The sequence below is a fragment of the Coregonus clupeaformis genome, chromosome 37 (assembly GCF_020615455.1).
Source record: "Coregonus clupeaformis isolate EN_2021a chromosome 37, ASM2061545v1, whole genome shotgun sequence".
NCBI classification, from domain to species: Eukaryota; Metazoa; Chordata; class Actinopteri; order Salmoniformes; family Salmonidae; genus Coregonus; species Coregonus clupeaformis.
This window is the reverse complement of record NC_059228.1, coordinates 4,460,281-4,481,462: the sequence shown is the minus strand read 5'-3', so window position 1 is coordinate 4,481,462 and position 21,182 is coordinate 4,460,281. Positions and strand designations below refer to the sequence as shown.

General features: G+C 40.9%; 1 protein-coding gene across 1 annotated transcript in view; it reads right to left on the bottom strand.

Annotated features, from left to right (window-relative positions):
• The window catches only part of ptpn20 (protein tyrosine phosphatase non-receptor type 20), a 73,831-nt gene extending 52,944 nt beyond the window's left edge, over positions 1-20,887 (bottom strand). Inside the window, exons 1-15 of the mRNA XM_041866935.2 lie at positions 20,826-20,887; positions 19,931-20,084; positions 19,168-19,239; positions 18,796-18,970; positions 18,275-18,410; positions 18,020-18,158; positions 10,802-10,954; positions 10,261-10,446; positions 7,020-7,182; positions 6,681-6,921; positions 6,217-6,317; positions 5,985-6,062; positions 5,748-5,855; positions 4,681-4,797; positions 421-629 (exon numbers count right to left, since the gene is read on the bottom strand). Coding sequence (XP_041722869.2) covers positions 421-629; positions 4,681-4,797; positions 5,748-5,855; positions 5,985-6,062; positions 6,217-6,317; positions 6,681-6,921; positions 7,020-7,182; positions 10,261-10,446; positions 10,802-10,954; positions 18,020-18,158; positions 18,275-18,410; positions 18,796-18,970; positions 19,168-19,239; positions 19,931-20,084; positions 20,826-20,887 — 2,094 coding nt within the window. The remainder of the gene's footprint in view (positions 1-420; positions 630-4,680; positions 4,798-5,747; positions 5,856-5,984; positions 6,063-6,216; positions 6,318-6,680; positions 6,922-7,019; positions 7,183-10,260; positions 10,447-10,801; positions 10,955-18,019; positions 18,159-18,274; positions 18,411-18,795; positions 18,971-19,167; positions 19,240-19,930; positions 20,085-20,825) is intronic.
• Positions 20,888-21,182: the final 295 nt, after the last annotated feature.

The following is a 21,182-nucleotide window of genomic DNA, read 5'->3' as shown; positions in this document are numbered from 1 at the left end:
TATGTCAATATGGGGTATTGTGTGTAGATGGGCACATTTTTTTTCTGTAATTCATTTTGAATGTGGAATAAATCAAGGGGTATGAATACTTTCTGAAGGCACTGTAAATAGACCAATAACAAAAAAAGGTCCAGACCAATAACGGCTAGTTTTCAGATTGCATATCCCTCCCATTAGGCCCCGCCACCACTTTGGTGCCCCTCCCCAATCAGACCACTCCCAGACAGTCCTAGCAAAATTCTTGCTTGAGAAATATTTTTCTTGCTAAAAACAATGTTAATGAAAAACTTTTACAATAAAGTACTTAATTGTTACCCAGAAATGATTTATACTGAGATAAAAACAGCTCCATTGGGCCTTTAACACAATAACAAAAACACAGAAAAATCTTTAAAAAACGGAATAATATACCAGCATTACCTGAGCATCCAGGATCCGGACCACAGGGATGTGGAGTCTCTTGCCATGTTTAGGTGTAGCCATGTTGGACAGAGCCAGTGCTTCCTCCAGCTCCTCCATGGCCGGATGGAATTCTGTTCCACTCAAGGTGGTCTGGGACCCAATGCCCCTCTCCAACATCAGATTCAGAGTACTGGGGGCCAGAGAAGTCTTACTGTCCCTCAGAGAATCTGCATGGGAGGGAAGGGACACACTAATGAGCCGTACCAAGCCATGCCAAACAAAGCTGTACTGAGCTGGCCTGGTTGCTGGAAACGTGTGAAAAAGACGATGTGAAAATAAAATGTCCAACCCAGCACAGTTTGGTTCAGTTTGACACTATAGTGTGAAAATGGGAAGATAGAGGTTGTTACTGGTTATACAGCATGATAAAGTAGGTGACTAGTGCTTATTGAATCCCCTTCTCCAACATCATGACCTATTCTCCCCAAGAACAAAAGTCTTTAATGTCATACTCCAGGTACTAGGAGCCAGCGAGCTCATACTGTCCCTCAGAGATTAGATAGATTAGATAGATAGATTAGATAGATAGATTAGATAGTGTACAGCAATCTTTAAGTCATACCACAGATTCTCAATTGGATTGAGGTCTGGGCTTTGACTAGGCCATTCCAAGACATGTAAATCTTTCCCCTTAAACCACTTGAGTGTTGCTTTAGCAGTATGCTTAGGGTCATTGTCCTGCTGGAAGGTGAACCTCCATCCCAGTCTGAAATCTCTGGAAGACTGAAACAGGTTTCCCTCAAGAATTTCCCTGTATTTAGCGCCATCCATCATTCCTTCAATTCTGACCAGTTTCCCAGTCCCTGCCAATGAAAAACATCCCCACAGCATGATGCTGCCACCACCATGCTTCACTGTGGGGATGGTGTTCTCGGGGTGATGAGAGGTGTTGGGTTTGCGCCAGACATAGCGTTTTCCTTGATGGCCAAAAAGCTCAATTTTAGTCTCATCTGACCAGAGTACCTTCTTCCATATGTTTGAGGAGTCTCCCACATGCCTTTTGGCAAACACCAAACGTGTTTGTTTATTTTTTTCCTTAAGCAATGGCTTTTTTCTGGCCACTCTTCCGTAAAGCCCAGCTCTGTGGAGTGTACGGCTTAAAGTGGTCCTATAGACGTACTCCAATCTCCACTGTGGAGCTTTGCAGTTCCTTCAGGGTTGTCTTTGGTCTCTTTGTTGCCTCTCTGATTAATGCCCTCATTGCCTGGTCCGTGAGTTTTGGTGGGCGGCCCTCTCTTGGCAGGTTTGTTGTGGTGCCATATTCTTTCCATTTTTTAATAATGGATTTAAAATGGTGCTCCGTGGGATGTTCAAAGTTTCAGATATTTTTTTATAACCCAACCCTGATCTGTACTTTTCCACAACTTTGTCCCTGACCTGTTTGGAGAGCTCCTTGGTCTTCATGGTGCCGCTTGCTTGGTGGGGCCCATTGCTTAGGGGTGTTGCAGACTCTTTCAGAACAGGTGTATATATACACTGAGATCATGTGACAGATCATGTGACACTTAGATTGCACACAGGTGGACTTTATTTAACTAATTATGTGAGTTCTGAAGGTAATTGGTTGCACCAGATCTTATTTAGGGGCTTCATAGCAAAGGAGGTGAATACATATGCACGCACCACTTTTCTGTTATAATTTTTTTTTACAAGTAATTTTTTTTCATTTCACTTCACCAATTTGGACAATTTTGTGTAAGGCCATTACATTAAATCCAAATAAAAATCAATTTAAATTACAGGCTGTAATGCAACAAAATAGGAAAAACGCCAAGGGGTATGAATACTTTTGCAAGGCACATAATTTGACCACATCAGTGCATTTGTTACGATAATAAGCCATATAAAGTAAAGTCATTTGTTAAATTAGAGGCATGTGTGAAAGTGAAACCATTGTTGAAATACTATAAAAGACTGACATAATGGAAATGGAATGAGAGATGACTGATCTTGCTCTGTTGGAAGATTTGTCACACGCTGCATTTCCCAGAGAGCGAGTTTTTAGAGAAAGTTGGGACATTTTGTGCAAAAAGTACAGATTGGCTCATCAGACATCGCTTCCCAAAACCAATCTTATAGGAGTTTTGCAAGGATTTAAGACCTACTTGCATGCCATTCCTGTGCACATCCAAGTGCTATCCACAAAGGGCACTTTCAAGTGAAGCTTGCCGATTGGCATCGCACAACCCTTGATGAGCCAATGTTTTGGATGCAATCATCAGCAAAACAATCTAACATACAATTTCCATACACCACTGTACAACAGGTTGAAGTCAAGAGGGGTTTCTTTGCCATCAATGGGTTCCCAAATACGGACAGAGTAATAGACGGCACCCACATCGCCATAAAAGCACCATCCCAAAACTAGTTCAACTATATGAACAGAGAAGGCTTCCTCTCTTAATGTGCAGGTTATGTGAGGCGCAAAAGACACTGCTGAATGTGGTGTCAAGTTGGCCAGGTGGACCGCATGACTCGTTCATTCTGCAGATCAGCAATGTTGGCTGATACACCTACAGGAGGGAGCTGTTGGAGGATGGATGGCTTATTGGTGAGTGTTGCCTACTCATTTGAAGTATATTTGTCATTGCTAAAGCAACTAATTGTCTTAATGGTCCTCTCTTTGTAGCTATGTTTTTATTTTTACTGGTCAAGCAACAACTGAGCGAGCCAAATTAAACCTTTTGGTTGTACTCAATCTCTGACACTAGCACCTCTATTTCAGTCTCTGAATTTATGATTTTTAAGCTTTTTTGGGTTGCAACGTATTTCATGGTAAGGCTTTAAAGGGATCATTTTGACCATATATGGTTAAATTAGGGGTGTTTCAAAAAACAAATAGCCATGGTCGTGCACGAGCACTGAGGCTAAGAACAATTGGTATTTATCAATGATTATCTCCTACTGGTGTGTGTATGACGCTCGTAGGATTGTTTGATAAATCACACTTTTTCTATGTGTATGAACATTCTAAATTATGTTCATTAGTAGTATTTTAGAATAGTTTCTATGCAATATTGATAAATGAGGACCCAGGTTTCCTTCCAACCATTTTATGTGAGTAAAGTACATTTTGAAAAAATGGGTGAACGGATGATCTCCGCATGTGTGGTTCCCACCGTAAAGCATGTGATTTATTTAGAATTCAAGGCACACAGCATTCTGCAGCGATACACCATCCTATCTGGTTTGGGCTTAGTGGGACTATCGTTTGTTTTTCAACAGGACAATGACCCAACACACCTCCAGGCTGTGTAAGGGCTATTTTACCAAGAAGAAGAGTGATGGAGCGCTGCATCAGATGACCTGGCCTCCACAATCTCCCGAACCTCAACCAAATTGAGATGGTTTGGGATGAATGTCAGACCGCAGAGTGAAGGAAAAGCAGCCAACAATTGCTCAGTATATGTGGGAACTCCTTCAAGACTGTTGGAAAACCATTCCAGGTGAAGCTGGTTGAGAGAATGCCAAGAGTGTGCAATGCTGTCATCAAGGCAAAGGGTGGCTATTTTAAGAATCTCAAATATAAAATATATTTTGAATTGTTTAACAATGTTTTGGTTACTACATGATTCAATATGTGTTATTTCATAGTTTTGATGTCTTCATTATTATTCTACAATGTAGAAAATAGTACAAATAAAGAAAAACCCTTGACCGGTAGTGTATCTGCGAGCTATTGGCTAGAGCCCACGTGCCAAGACCAGAGTGGGCACATTCGCTATATAACACAACATTATTTTGTGACAAAACCATTAGTACAGTTGAAAATGCGATGGAAACCCATTTCACTTGTATCAATTTGATGGAAACACATCTCTGGTGGGAAAATACACATTGTTTTCATGTAGATTTTAGAATATTCAAATGAAAATCTGTTGCCAATTGGATAGAAACCTAGCTACAGACACATTCAGAGGGGTTAAATGCGGAAGACACATTTCAGTTGAATGCATTCAGTTGTATAACTGACGAGGTATCCCCCTTTCCCTTTACCAGAAATATACACACAGACAAATGGAAGAGGGTGAAAAAAGCTAATCCACCAGTTAAAAAAGTATAATCATACTCAGTACCAAAAAAGACGAGTGAGAAAAGCAGCAATCTTCCAGATAAGGTCTAGAAATAAAAATAAATGATAAAGAGAGCTGTGACAATGACAGAGTATGAAGAGTATATTTGGGTGGGTTATATTAGGTTGTAATAGGTTCTACGTACATTTGGGCTGTGAGACGATGAGCTCCACCTCATCAGGGCAGCTCTGGAGGATGGCTGCTGCGTCAGTGAACGTGACGCCCTCCAGACTGATCTTATTTAGAGAGATCAGACAACCACCTGCATAATCAACCAATTAAAGCACAGTATCAGTCTGACAATCAACCAAAGATTTTTAAAAAGACTAAGATTCTTTCCACATTTTGTTGTGTTACAGCCTATATATGGCGTGTGGCAAAGCAATTCACTTTTTGTCCTGAACACAAAGTGTTATGTTTGGGGCAAATCCAATGCAACACATTACTGAGTACCACTCATATTTTCAAGCATAGTGGTAGCTGCATCATGTTATGGGTATGCTTGAAATCGTTAAGGACTGGGGAGTTTTTCAGGATAAAAAATAAACGGAATGGAGCTAAGCACAGGCAAAATCCTAGAGGAAAACCTGGTTCAGTCTGCTTTCCACCAGACACTGGGAGATTAATTCACCTTTCAGCAGGACAATAACCTAAAACACAAGGCCAAATATACACTGAGGTTGCTTACCAAGAAGAGAGTGAATGTTCCTGAGTGGCCATGTTACAGTTTTGACTTAATTCTGCTTGAAAATATATGGCAAGACTGGAAAATGGTTGTCTAGCAATGATCAACAACCAATTTGACAGCACTTGAATAATTTAGATAAGAATAATGGGCAAATGTTAAGCTCTTAAGAGAATTACCCAGAAAGACTCAGAGCTGTAATCGCTGCCAAAGGTGATTCTAACATGTATTGACTCAGGGGGTTGAATACTTATCTAATGAAGATATATTAGTGTTTTATTTTTCATTTTTCATGTTAGAAATTGTCTTCCACTTTGACATTACAGAATATTTTGTGTAGATCGTTGACAAAAAAATTACAATTAAATCCATTTTAATCTCACTTTGTAACACAACAAAATGTGGGAAAAGTCAAGGGGAGTGAATACTTTCTGAAGGCACTGTATGTGTGTGTGTTTGAACTATGTTCACTTGATAAGTAATCTTGTCTGACTCCTGAAGACTTGTTTTATCTCCCTGTTCAGTACCTGGTCTGATTCTGCCATCTCTGTCTGCTGGTCCGTCAGGTACGATGGAGGCTATGAAGATTCCCAGGCCCAGTTTCCCTGTGTTGTTCTCCCCCACTATCACAAACCCTGAGAAATAGAGATAAATAGAGAGAGAGAGAGACAGAGGACCAGAGTCATTGTATTTCTATGACAAAAAAACAAATCTACAAAAATCACCCTTAAATTCCTAATCACCCCTAAAACCCTATTACTCACCAAAGCCCAGTTTAGGGTCTTTCCTTAGGACCAGACAGATGATCTCTCTCTCTGGAGAACCCCTGGTTGGAGTGTCTACTGTAAAATAACCCACAGGTCAAGGGTTAAACACAATACCAAGAGCATTCATAAAAAAGGCTAAGATTTGAGTTAAGTTAATGCAGAGAGTTAAGCATATGCAGTGTTATAGTAAATTATTCAGATAAGAGTATATAGCGTACTCAGTCCTCACCTCGTATGGAGGAGGTTGTGGAGGGGGCATCTGAGAAGCCCTCAGAGTCATGTTTCTGTAGCGAGGGACTGGACATGATTCTGGGGATGGGCTCTGGAGTACTGGAACACAACAACAGTCATGGGTTTACATAGTTTATCATTAAGCTAATAATCTGTACTGTTGGAAATAATTATGGAGTACTAGAACACAACGACACATAGTTTGTCACCATAATGATTGTCATCATTATCAAAAGGATAAAGTCAAAGTAAGTAAGCAGAGGGTCTCTCCCTTTGTGGACGAATAAACAAAATTATGTGGATGAGGTGAGTTCCCCGCATAGAATGTAGGACCCTTTGAGCTCAAGTGAAAATAATTGTATTGATGATGAGGTTCATTGTTATGTAGTGTTATGTACAGTATGTAGTGTATGCAGTGTTATGTAGGGTTACATAGTGTTATGTGCTGTTTTGTAGTGTTACCTCCAGGCCTGCTGTTCCTTCATCTCTGACAGTGGGCATGGCTCGGGTAGATCTCTGTTCATCTCCCTCAACTCTCTCTGTTGCCTTAGACGCGCCTCCACCTTCGCCGTGATTTCATCACACGACTTACTTAACGACTCGCGGTGGCCGAGGTTGTTCAGGACGACCTCAGAACATGAAAGACGCTTCATACGGGAGTCGCGCGTCCGACAGATAGACTGGTACCTCTCAATGTTCTCATCTGGAAAGACAACAAATAATCATAATGAATAAGCAATTGTGTGTGTTTGTGTGCGTGTGTGTGTGTGCCTGCCCGTGTGTGCTCTAAGAACCCCGTACCTTGAGCAATGCTGTGGCTGAGTTGCCTGGAACTCATCTCGCTGTGGAACTTGTGCTGCCCGGAGCAGAGACTGACGAGGTACTGGGCAATCTTAGAACTCTCTGTCACAAAGATGTGCTTCTTACCACTGGGACCACCACACTCTATGGTCAGTTTACGATGCTGGGGGAGGAGGGGAGAGAGACAACCGTCAGGGGGTTGTCTTTTAAATCCAGAGCATTGGAGCGGTTAATGGCAAACACTTCTGAAAGCACAGTGCACTCTTAGAAAAAAAGGTGCTAAGTAGAACCATATAGGGTTTTTTGGGTTTGTCCCCATAGGCAAACCCTTTTTGATGCTAGGTAGAACCCTCTATGTTGGTTTCTTCATAGAACCCCCTGTAACTGGTTCTTCCTAGAACCCTCTATGAACGGTTCCACCAGGCTTTAAAATTAAACTCTTTATGACAATAGATACATACAATGGTCATACACAAAATAGTCCAAATTGGTGAAGTGAAATGAAAAAAATAACTTTTTTCAAAAAAATTGAAAAAATCAATTACGGAAAAGTGGTGCGTGCATATGTATTCACCCCCTTTGCTATGAAGCCCCTAAATAAGATCTGGTGCAACCAATTACCTTCAGAAGTCACATAATTAGTTAAATATAGTCCACCTGTGTGCAATCTAAGGCCCCAGAGTCTGCAACACCACTAAGCAAGGGGCACCACCAAGCAAGCGGCACCATGAAGACCAAGGAGCTCTCCAAACAGGTCAGGGACAAAGTTGGGGAGAAGTACAGATCAGGGTTGGGTTATAAAAAAATATCTGAAACTTTGTACATCCCACGGAGCACCATTAAATCCATTATAAAAAAAAATGGAAAGAATATGGTACCACAACAAACCTGCCAAGAGAGGGCCGCCCACCAAAACTCACGGACCAGGCAAGGAGGGAATTAATCAGAGGCAACAAAGAGACCAAAGATAACCCTGAAGGAGCTGCAAAGCTCCACAGCAGAGATTGGAGTATCTGTCCATAGGACCACTATAAGCCGTACAAGCCACAGAGCTGGGCTTTACGGAAGAGTGGCCAGAAAAAAAGCCATTGCTTAAAGAAAAAAATAAGCAAACACATTTGGTGTTCGTCAAAAGGAATGTGGGAGACTCCCCAAACATATGGAAGAAGGTACTCTGGTACTCTGAGGCTAAAATTGAGCTTTTTGGCCATCAAGGAAAACGCTGTCTGGCGCAAACCCAACACCTCTCATCACACCAAGAACACCATCCCCACAGTGAAGCATGGTGATGGCAACATCATTCTGTGGGGATGTCACCATGATGCTGCCACCACCATGCTTCACTGTGGGGATGGTGTCCTTGAGGGAAACCTGTTTCAGACTTCCAGAGATTTCAGACTGGGACGGAGGTTCACCTTCCAGCAGGACAATGACCCTAAGCATACTGCTAAAGCAACACTCAAGTGGTTTAAGGGGAAACATTTGAACCTCCGTCCCAGTCTGAATGAACTAGTCAAAGCCCAGACCTCAATCCAATTGAGAATCTGTGGTATGACTTAAAGATTGCTGTACACCAGCGGAACCCATCCAACTTGAAGGAGCTGGAGCAGTTTTGCCTTGAAGAATGGGCAAAAATCCCAGTGGCTAGATGTTCCAAGCTTATAGAGACATACCCCAAGAGACTTGCAGCTGTAATTGCTGCAAAAGGTGGCTCTACAAAGTATTGACTTTGAGGGGGTGAATAGTTATGCACGCTCAAGTTCTGTTTTTTTGTCTTATTTCTTGTTTGTTTCACAATAAAATATATTTTGCATCTTCAAAGTGGTAGGCATGTTGTGTAAATCAAATGATAGAAACACCCAAAAAATCTATTTTAATTCCAGGTTGTAAGGCAACAAAATAGGAAAAATGCCAAGGTGGGTGAATACATTAACAACCTCCAATTTGAACTTTTAATCACCCGCATTCAGAATGACTGCCATGGTGGGGAAGATTGATAAATGAGACTACCCAAACCATCTAAACAGGAACAACCATCTCTGTAATGGGGACAATAAGTCCAACTACTAACCAATTCGATTAGTTTAGAAACATTTATGCTATTTATCTTTGTGTACCATCAGATCAATCAATCAATCAATCAACCAATGCACATGCAAAAACACAGATATTGAAATAAACATTTTTTTTAAAATCAGCCTACTTTAGAGCATGCTGGGAAATATGATAATGATGGGTGTGGTTTTGAGTGTTTTACCCTACACAAAGTAAAAATGACACAAATCACATTCACCTCTGGTTTTCACACCAACACTGGTGTTAATTTACACCACTGAGTGTTAATTTACCTCTGTTACACTGAAATGTTAAACTGAAAAATCAACACTAGGTAACACTGGTCAATTTGCTGTGAACAAATATTCTCATATAGGTACAATTTAAAACATTCTCACACCTATCTTTTTAAACTTTAGAAGGCTAAAGTTTAACATGTTACTGCAGTGGGCTAAATCAGGGCCATGTTTCTTGGTAGTCTTAAACAAATCTACTTTGAAACAAAAGTGTTCACCTTACACACATGGTTATGGTCTTAAAAAAAAAACACCTGTACCATGTCAGATATAGAGTTGAAATGTATTATATTTTGAGTTTGCATCCCAATATTACACTTTATATACATCACAGAAGACTGAAAAATAATGAAACCATTTTGACATTGAAACACCAGATTTTCTGCAGTTTTATTTTATTTTAAATAATGTTTATTAATTATGAAATTATGAAAAATGTTAATAACATGCCACCCATGAGGCCACTAGAGGGTGATTTGGTCATTTGACTGCAAGAAAGGGCTACACATTGAGGTAAACACTAATGCTCTAGCCAATAAAATTCAATAAAAAAAGGTTATTCAGAGTTCTATGTAAAACCCTTATTCTTGCCTTCCAAAGAATCCTTCTTGTCTTCCAAAGAATCATCAAAGAACTCTTCCTTCAAAAACGGTTCTTAGGATGAAAAAGGTTCTAGGTAGAACCCTTTGCCTTACAAAGAACACTCATCTTCCAAAAAGGGTTCTTCAGATGAAAATGGTTATTGGTAGAACCCTATCCCTCTGCAAGGAACCCTTTTGGAACCCTTTTTTTCTAAGAGTGTGTGGAAAATCTGCTATCTGGTCTACAGTGGAACTAGTAATAGTTCTATAGCAGTTATAGTACAACCCTAGTATTCCAGTAGTACTCACGTTGGCGGAGATGGTATCGGTCTCCTTCCAGAGGAATCGCCGTGTGACAGTGCGGAGGTGGTTTTTCAACTCGTAGATGATGATTCCTGTGGCACAGACTCCCAGCACCAGCTCCCCCACCACAGGCTTCTTCTCCCGGCCTACCCGATGGAACACCATCCCATACTCTGGAAGCTGCTGGGCAATCTGAAGAAAAGATAGAACAAGTATGTTTGATCATAGTAAAGGAGAAGAATGCGTTCAACTCAAAATCTTCTTGTGTAGACAAGTCAAAAGAATGCTTGAAACCAACATAGATCAAATAAAAATGATTTGCAATAACAGAAGCTTTGTTTTAATTGTCTTTCATTTCCAAAGCTTATATTATTGCAAATAATAATCAAGTGTGAGAGCTGGCCCTTTTTTCATGTTGCAAGGTTGAACAAGGTTTGAAAGAGGTTAAACAGTAAATATACTGAGTGTGTGTGTGTGTGCGTGCATGCATATGCATGCATACAGTACTGTATATTTGTGTGTGTGTGTTGTCTCTCCTCTTGCCTACTTTTAGGTACTCGGTTTCTGCCTCCTCTGGCAGCATCTGGGTATTGTTGGCATGTAATCGTGGCAACTCCTCCTTTAGAGTGGGCAGAGCCATCTTCTCCAGCATCTTCTTAGACACATACTGCTCCAGCTGGTAGTAGTTCTTGCCATACAACTGAACAGAGATAACAGGCCTGTCAATGACATATACTGCCACTAGTGTAGTAGTTTTCACCATATAGATATAACAGGATTGCGTTCCATAGGTACCAAATGGAAGAAAAGTAACTGAAATAGGGACTACCTTGAGTTGTCCAATAAGAAATGTTCATTTTCTGTTTAACTCTTTGGTACGGTGTGCCATACTGAACACTTTTTATTTGTATTCAACCTTTACTTTGACAGGGAGTCATGCTGAGACCAAGGTTTCTTTTACAGATGAGCCCACATCAATACACACTATACACATCAATATTCACATCAACACACGAAAAGCTAAACACAATCATAAAAAACAAACACATGCTTCAGTAAAAAGGTCCTCAACCAGCCTTTTGAATTGCCCTAGACCAATTCATCCAATTTTAGAGAGCCTTGGAGATTATTCCACAAATAAGGTGCACGGACCCAGTTCCGCGACGGGCAAAAGAGGGCATAGCCCCTTCAGTTGAAACTTGTGCCGCTGCAATTTTTGTTTTATGCCCCTATATAAAAATAACAAAGCTCAAATGATTGAGTGACAGGTTCGCGTGAAATCTGTATCTCCGCTGCGCTGTATCAGCACCATGGACAGAGCGCGCCGCGGAGTGTGTGTGTTTGTGTGTAGGTGGGCTATGGTAAGCCACTGGGCGGTTAGTTATGACTCCTTTGGGTTTCCATTAAAAGTGGGAAAAACACTGCTCATCTGTGGTAGGTTACGTGAATAACGTTGTACACTACGCTGCCGCCTGTAATATTTGATTTAGATTTATAAGGACGGGTCAAGTTTACAGTTGAAGCTGCTTCACTCAACTCTGCCTCACACCCCACCACAACAGTGTTCAGTTAGCTTCTTAGCTAGCTGTATAAGGCATTAGTGTTGTTAGCCTATTTAGCTCTAACCAGCTAATCTGCCACGATGGATATCAGAAATCAAACCACCGAGGCCGCCGCCAAGCCCGGCAGCGATGATGCTGCCGAGCTCCAGCTAGCACCGTGTGAAGAGCCTACCCCTCCTTCCACAAGCGTCGCCAGGATAATGGCTCCACAGCCCCCTCCACTGACTGTTACTGACGATCTTGGAAAAGAGGAGCCAGCCCAGGATAGCCTAGAATCCTAATCTAGCCGCAGGTTTTCTGTCCAAAAACGTTCATTTAATAGTAACTGGTTCATAGGAAGAGAGTGGCTGGAATACTCGGTTACTGCAGATGCTGATTTTTGGTTCCCATGTCAAAAGTTCTGTATTGGGTCCAATGCTAATGCAGACAAGGCTTTCAACCAAGGCGGGTATTCTAACAGGAAGCATGCTATTGATATAATCAAAGGATTAGCAAGGCACGCATCAAGCAAAGAACATTTGAAATGCACTGCACTGTGGAAAGAAAAACAAGTTTGAAGTGCTATGGGAAATGAGGTGTCAACACTTGTTAATGATAGGCAGCTGGCAAGAACTAATTTTCCACTTTGACAAACGTGTTCAGTCAGCACAGACGAAGCATGCTACACCCAAGGAGAGCTCAACTAATTCAACTGACATTTGAGGGGGATCATACAAAAAGATTTCAGGGAGAATGGAATGATCGATTACTCAGGAAGTTCAGCAAAGCATCAAGGATGCTGCAACTCTTCTGAAAAGGCAAGAAACAATCTTGATTTTGATCCAAATCTTGGCCAATGGTGCCATTTTCAGCAAAAACCTAGGAAATGGAATTGCAAAATGACATCTTTAGCCAGCCTATATTTTCATTTCCAAAACTTCCTTGCTTAGTGTGTAGGGCGCTGTCCATGGTGCTGATAGAGAAGAACAGAGACTTCGCCAACCTGTCACTTCTTGACCAAAAGCACTCAATGGTCTCTGCATTTTAACTTTTACACTACCAGTCAAAAGTTTGGACACACCTACTCATTCAAGCACAAGTGTGCCTTCTTAAAAGTTAATTTGTGGCATTTCTTTCCTTCTTAATGTGTTTGAGCCAATCAGTTGTGTTTTGACAACGTAGGGGGGTATACAGAAGATAGCCCTATTTGGTAAAAGACCAAGTCTATATTATGGCAAGAACAGCTCAAATTAGCAAAGAGAAACAACAGTCCATCATTTCTTTAAGACATTAAGGTCAGAATACGGAAAATTTCAAGAACTTTCAAAGTTTCTTCAAGTGCAACTGCAAAAACCATCAAGTGCTATGATGAAATTGGCTGAGGACCGCCATAGGAATGGAAGACCCAGTTACCTCTGCTGCAGAGGATAAGTTCATTAGAGTTACCAGCCTCAGAAATTGCAGTCCAAATAAATGCTTCACAGAGTTCAAGTCACAGAGACATCTCAGCATCAACTGTTCAGAGGGGACTGTGTGAATCAGGCCTTCATGGTCGAATTGCTGCAAATAAACCACTACTAAAGGACACCAATACGAAGGAGAGACCTGCTTGGGCCAAGAAACACGAGCAATGGACATTAGTCAGGTGGAAATGTGTCCTTTGGTCTAGAGTCCAAATTGGACTCCAGACCAAACTGCCATGTCTTTGTGAGACGCGGTGTGGGTGAACGGATGATCTCCGCATGTGTAGTTCCCACCGTAAAGCATGGAGGAGGAGGTGTTATGGTGTGGGGGTGCCTTGCTGGTGACACTGTCTGTGATTTATTTAGAATTCAAGGCACACTTAACCAGCATGGCTACCACAGCATTCTGCAGCGATATGCCATCCCATCTGGTTTGGGCTTGAGCTTGTTTTTCAACAGGACAATGACCCAACACACCTCCAGGCTGTGTAAGGGCTATTTTACCAAGAAGGAGAGTGATGGAGCGCTGCATCAGATGACCTGGCCTCCACAATCCCCCGACCTCAAGCCAATTGAGATGGTTTGGGATGAGTCGGACGGCAGAGTGAATGAAAAGCATTCCAGGTGAAGCTGGTTGAGAGAATGCAAAGAGTGTGCAAAGCTGTCATCAAGGCAAAGGGTGGCTATTTGAAGAATCTCAAATCTAAAATATATTTTGATTTGTTATACACTTTCTTGGTTACTACATGATTCCATATGTGTTATTTCATAGTTTTGATGTAATCACTATTATTCTACAATATAGAAAATTGTCAAAAAAAAAAAAAAACCTTGACTGAATAGGTGTGTCCAAACTTTTTACTGGTACTGTATGTATATTGTGGTATAGCGTGAGATAAGCACAATTCAATATAATTCCAATGCAAGAACCCAAATGACGCCCCTGGGTATAGATACATATCGGTATGTTTCATCATAGAGAAATATAGCCTACATTCTATTTCTATGGTTTTCTTGGTAGCCCATTGCTTTTCGTGGTTGTTAATGGAACTGTACGTATTGGAAACGTGTTTATGTTAGGCCGGCATTGCTTAATTGATTACGTGGGTGGGTCGAGTTTGATCCAGAGAAGTGTATTGTGCCATATCGCAACGTGTTGCGGAAAATCATGTAGCTCATGAGTTCAATGTTTGAAGCGGGCTTATAGGCCTATTTATTTAGCAAGAAAGCTGTGCATGACTGTATCTCACTGTAGTAGGCTGTAGGCTATTTTGGTTATTTGCGTTCGTCTTTTGTTTACTGTGTTTGTTTACTGTTAATGTAACTAGCCTAAATATAGATTGAGTCATGCCTTTATCGATCTGATATCTAGTAGGCCTACCACTGTTTTGTTCTGTTCGCTTTCATTCCTTCTTTTTGTTTGGCATGATTAACTAGGCTACTACTTTCAGCATTTAGTTTTCATTATTTTGGTAAGACATCTGTGTGTAAGACTGCATTCACATAGGCTGTTCGTAATAGGTGAATTACCTTATCTACAGTATCTTGTAGCCTATATTCATTGCCAAATAGGCCTTGCTTTAGTGTGTAGGGCGCTGTCCATTGTGCTGATACAGCGAAGTGGAGATGGGCTACAGATTTCACGCCAACCTGTCACTTCAAAAGCACTCAATGGTCTCGGAGTCTCAGCATTTTAACTTTATGTTTATTGTTGTACAGCATAGGGTTGAATGGCGGGAACCCGGTTACCAAGATTTACTGGGATTTACCGCCCAAAACCACTCCCTTTTCCATGGATAAATCACTGCGAGGAACCGGTAAATTACAATAAATTATTTATATGAACAGCATGGCGTGAAATGGAACTGTTAAATTATATGCGATGTCTAAATCTGGCTTCTCCACGGCCTCTGCATGATGAATCAACGCTCAGGGTGGGGACAGACCCATCTCAGTATGGAGCGCAGTTCACAATACATGCAGACCTATCATCTCATCATGGTAACTTTATTTCTTGTGACAGGTAGGCCTACATTTGCTGCAGCACAGCCTATGCTACAGTAATATAAAAACTGATTGCGCGTCTAATTTACCCATCTCCATCTGGCTTTCACCTTGTTTTTTAAATTGCAGCTACAGAGTTTTTAAACAGCCAATCACACGGATATCGTTGCTTTAAATCAGTGCGAGCACTCTCTCGCAGTTTTTCTCTCCATCAACTCCATTCAAATTGCATCCAAAATAGATCATCCTGTTCTAGATTGATATATTGATGTCCTAGCCTATCTCTTTCAGGTAATAAATTCAATGCAATATTAGCCTTATATTTAGCTAATTAATGATGGGTTATGCATAATAAGCTTCTAAATTATAGCCTCTGTCTCTTGCGCAATATGCAAGCACCTGTGCTCCGCTGGCCTCTCCTTAAAAAACCCTCCTTAGTTCTTGGAGTCCCATGCAGGAAAAGCTAGACTAGAATAGCTTGTTGGACATCTTTTTTTTTAGCATTTCCTATACCAATAGACTAATTGAAGAGGGAAGCGAGCTCTTTTTTGCCGAATGTTAACTACAGCAGCCAATAGAACTCACGGGTAGGCTATAGCAATAATTTATTCAGACCCATAACCATTCAATATTCGTGAAGAGAAGTGAAAGCCTTCTGCATCCAATTATAGTCCTATATTATTCAAGGATGTCGTTAGAATGATGAAGATAACGAAATGTATTTAATTTAACTGTTGAAAACGAGGAAGGAATGACACAACAATAGAGAGAGAAAGAGGAGGTAGGCTAATAACATTAGGGGAAATATTATGAAAGGCATATATGCGTCAGCCTACTAATTAGCCTATACAAATAGGCCCTATTTTATTAAAAAAATTAAATTAAATTCACAAGCCTCTAGCCTACTTGTAACTTTGTAGGCCGCATGTGTTTCACCAGAATCACATGTTGTCTTCTGCTTTATCATGGTTTGAACGATGTGTGTTATTCCAGTCCATAAAATACAGTATAATACAATACAGTACAGTAATACAGTTCACAATCAAAAAGATTAGCTTACTGGAGCTTGTTTCATTTATTTACCCAAGAGAACATCCAGATAGCTACATCTATGGGCTTTTCTGTTTTTCTGTTGTGCGTAATGTGCAGTAGCCTATATGATATAGATAATGGAACAATCATTTGGGCTTTTTTGGGTTTGGGCTCATTAAATGTCATTAATGTAGGGCTCATAAAACGTATTCAAATATATGTCTCATCAGGCTCAGGTAGCATCAGGATTGAATTTTCATACTGATCAAAGCTCTAATCAAATCCAGACATATTTATATGCTTTATTATTATGCTTTTGAATGACACGTCCGGTTAATATCGGGTTACCCGGGAGAAAAGTGATTTATTCTCGGGATGAAACATTTGTAAAATGGGGAAAATATTAAACCCTAGTATAGCTTGATATAAGCAGAATTAAATATAATTCCAGTGAGAGAACCACCTCAAAATTGTGCCCTCTCTAAATTGTGCCCTCTCACTGATTTCAACTGCCCCCTTAGTCACCGGGTTTAAAGGTGCAAAAAAAACTAAAAACAGATTTACCTAACTCAGTGGAGATCGAAGGGATCTCCAGAGTTAGCCATCCCTGAGACCGGGTCTGGTATCGTGTACGTCTGTATGAAGTTAAGGTACGGCAGAAGTTTATGCAGGAGGGCTTTATAAACAAAAAGAGTGCAATGCATCGATCAATGAGAGGGGCCACAGAATGCAGTGATGTGTACTGAACCTATTGTCCGTAATAAAGCGTAGTGCGCTATGATAAACTGCATCCAATGGCAGCTGCATTCATAAGGACAATATCGCAATAGTCTATAACCGGTATGAATGTTGACCGAATGATTTGTTTTCTGCCATTTAATGAAAGGCATGGCCTATTCCTATAAAATAAGCCCATTTTAATGTTTTATTTGTTAACTAACCATTTATAAGCGGGGACGCCATCAATGAGGGAACCATCAAATATGCATATGCATACATCATCAGATACATTTTTACGTGATTTGGAGAATAACATATACTTGGTTTTACCTACTTTAAGTACCAAATTCAGTTCAAAAAAGGCTTTCTGTAAAGCAATGAAGGCAGATTGAAGCTCTGAAAGAGCCTGGTCAACCGCAAGGGCAATAGCATACACAACAGTGTAATCTGCATACAGGTGTATGTTCATATTTTATGCAGATAAACCAACATTGTTTATATAGACAGTAAAATGTACAGGACCTAAAATGTATCCTTGTGGGACACCTTTCGTAATATCAAGGAAACCTGACATAACACCATCAGAAAAAACAGTGTCCTGTATGTCAAGTAATTGTCGAACCAATTACATGACGCCTGATCGATACCGATTGCAGACAATCTTTGAATCAATGAGTGGTCAACAGTATCGAAAGCCTTCGATAAGTTAATAGAGGGCAGCACAGTGCTTCCTCCTATCAATACCCTTTACCACATCATTTAACACCAAGGTTGCAGGTCTGTCAATGAGATATACTGCCATTAATGTAGTACTAGACAGATATAACAGGTCTATCAATGAGATATACTACTTCCTCATAAACATACTGCTCTGGCTGAAAGAATGATTAAGAGCCATACAATCTCTCAGGGTTTTATGGAGAACGTAATCCATTATGTACATCATAAAATACAATATTTTAAAATAAAAGTTTCTTATCGGAGACAGTGCTTCACTCAGTTCACCTCAGACATGTAGTCCCCAAACTCAGCCTGTAGAGCGAGAGCTGCCAGGAACATGCCTGTCTCCTCGTTGCAGTACAACCTGTCCTCTAGGATATCCTTCCGCAGCTGCAAGTAGTACTGGTGACGAGTCACCCTGTGTCTGGGACACCACAACAATGTACAGTTCTTTAAAGAGAAAAGTGATAACTGCATTTCACTAACAGTTCATGACATCAAATCTCCAGATACTTTAAATAAAAAGTATTGCAGACTCACAATATGAAGGAGATATCATCAACAAAAAACTTGATCCGTAGAAAAACAAGAAAAGAGGTCGACACCACTTTCTTCCAACTGTCAGGAGCAACTTTAGAGATTTTCGTCTCGTGGTCCAAGAAGAAATATTCATCATCTAAATGAAAGGAAAGATTTATGACATAGTAAATTCAGTATGACTATAATCAATAAATCAACTTTACAGATGTAGGATCTTAATTTGAGCCAGCTTGCTACAGCAGGAAAATAATCCTGCAGCAACAGGAAATGTGAATTATTATGTGAATTATTATTAATTCAAATAATGTTGTAGGGGTTGATACATTTTTAGTTAGGGAAAATCAAGTCTGACATTTTAAAGTGGAAATTACAAACTTTAGAAGCCTTTTTAAACCTTAAATACACTACAAGTTTGCATTTCCTGCTGTGCAGGAAAATAATTCTCAGCAACAAAATAGTGATCGAATTAAGATCCTACATCTGTATGTTTATGAGACACAAAATTGTTGTCAGTTTCTTACCGTCGATGAAGGCCAGTCCGAAGTAGAAGTGCTCTACCAGGTTAGCGTGAGCCACCACCATGTCGAACACGTCCCTCCCTCTGGACTTTATGTCACATCTGACCAATACAGACTGACCACTGGGCAACACCACACTGACCTCTCTCTGCGACGAACAAGACCTGCCCTTCTTAGACTGGTGGGAAGAGAGAGGGATGAGGTGCAGGAGTGAGAGAAAGAGAGAGAGAGAAAGAGAGGGAGAGAGACAGAAAAAGAAACAGACACACACACAGAAAGACGAATTGAGGAGGGTACAAAAAGATAATCAATCTGTAGTCAACAAAAGAATACACTCAAAAACAAAAATATGAATATTGTGGTAAATGTTCTTACCACTATGGATCCGGGTAGCTCCAGAACTACCTGAGGTTCGTCAGCCATCCTGATAAACTCGGGACCAAGAGCCTGACAAGACACAACACGATGCAAACACAGCAATGCGGATACACAATCACACCATGCTAACATTGCTACACACAGAAACAATACTAACACCACAACACACACACACACATCTGTACACTCTCCAGCAGCAGGATGCACCAGCCCTGATTTTGACCGTCACCATGCTCCAGCAGCACTGCAGTCTGAAGTCAGGACTGATAAACCAGAACTGGGTCGGAGGTGACAGCTACCTCAATCTCACTGGGGCTGTGACATCACAGGCTAAGCTGACTGCACCTAGTTTATTGTATCTTCATTTCATCCCCACAAACACTTTGCTGCATGTATACATCCTAGTTTTCTAAGAACAACTATTTCCCCTGTAAATAACCTTGAATGTTCATTGAGTAACATACAAACTAATCAAATTATCTCATTTGCTTTAGTGTAAGAGACTGGGATTCTAGCTTAAATTGTGTGGGAGTCATATGCCTCAGAGGACAAACAATGAGAATAATAAGAAGTACAGTATATAGAATCTATGACTTAGAGTCATGCATGCTCTTGCATATTATTTGTGTATTATCACCCCCACAGCCCAGCAGATAACTCCACGGGGTCTCAGCCCACATCACAGGGTGTCATAGATAGATCATAGACGGATGGACGTAGGGACGGATGTAGGTACGGATGGACAGACAGACAGACTTACCTTGGCTTTCCTCTGGGTGAGGCTGGCTGAGGAGTCGCTGAAAGTGATGGAAGGGCTGGGGAGTTGGGGTGCGCCCTTTGAGGGGCCGCCAATGTAGGGGCTCTGGCACAGCCAGCTACTGCTACTTTCTCTGTGTCTGAGACCCTGTGGCAGTCTTGAAGGACAGGGGAGAAAGAGTCAGAGAGAGAAGATAGAGAGATTCAAAGAGAGAGATAGTCAGAGAGTCAGAGAGAGAGAGCGAGAGGGAGAAAGAGAGAGAGTCAGACGGAGATAGGGAAGGAGAGAGAGAGAGAGTGAGAGAGAGAAATAAACAAGGACAACATGCAGAAGGGGACAGGGGAGATGAGTGACACACTCAGACAGTGTCATTGTTGCTCAGAGTCAAAGACAACAGGTAGTGAGAGAGATATATATAAATGTCAGAAAGAGTGTGTGAAGGACATTTTACTTTGTGAAGAAACAGCCTTGAAAATGTTCATATTGACTTTGGTGTCATAAACAATCCTTGGTTCCTGCCTGTGCCTGGTAAAAATATGAGGGGGGGGGGGCATCATGACCTCCTCCTTAGGACCATCTGGCAGAACGCCCAGAATATGTTCTATAAGTTAAGATAGGAGACAGTGCCAGACATTTGCCGGAACCAACCCTATGAACTACGCCTATGTAACGTGTCTGTAACCAGTACATAATGGAACTAACGGGACTGCCCCGTTAGAGCTCCTGATCGACATGTGTGCTTGGTGCATTGAGTTGGTTGGAACCTCTCCAACACGCTGATAGTAAACAATGATTCATTTAAGATTGACTTCGAGTGTCCCTGTTTAAGAACATCCACTTGGTGCTGCGTGCTCCCTTATTAACACATGTGCATCTTTAACGATTCTCTTGTTGTTACTTGCTTTGATTCTGCCTGCGGAGCTTTCCAGTGGGGGTCTGCGAGGAAAACCGGTGGCGCATTTTATGAAGTGTGAGGGAAAGACAAGATGAACGTTTTCAAGACTTTCTTCAAAGTAAAATGTCCTTTAATCTTGTGCCTTATTCCAAAACAATCAGAACACTTTTTAAAAAACATTTTCTAATACTTTAACAGCATTAGTTGCTCATTATCAAGTTAGTTGTAGACAACATACAATTATTTATTTTTGTCCATTATCGTATACACTCTTAGAAAAAAGGGTTATTCAAACGGTTCTCCAATGGAGAGAGCAGAAGAACCCTTTTAGATTCTAGATAGCACTTTTTTTCCTAAGAC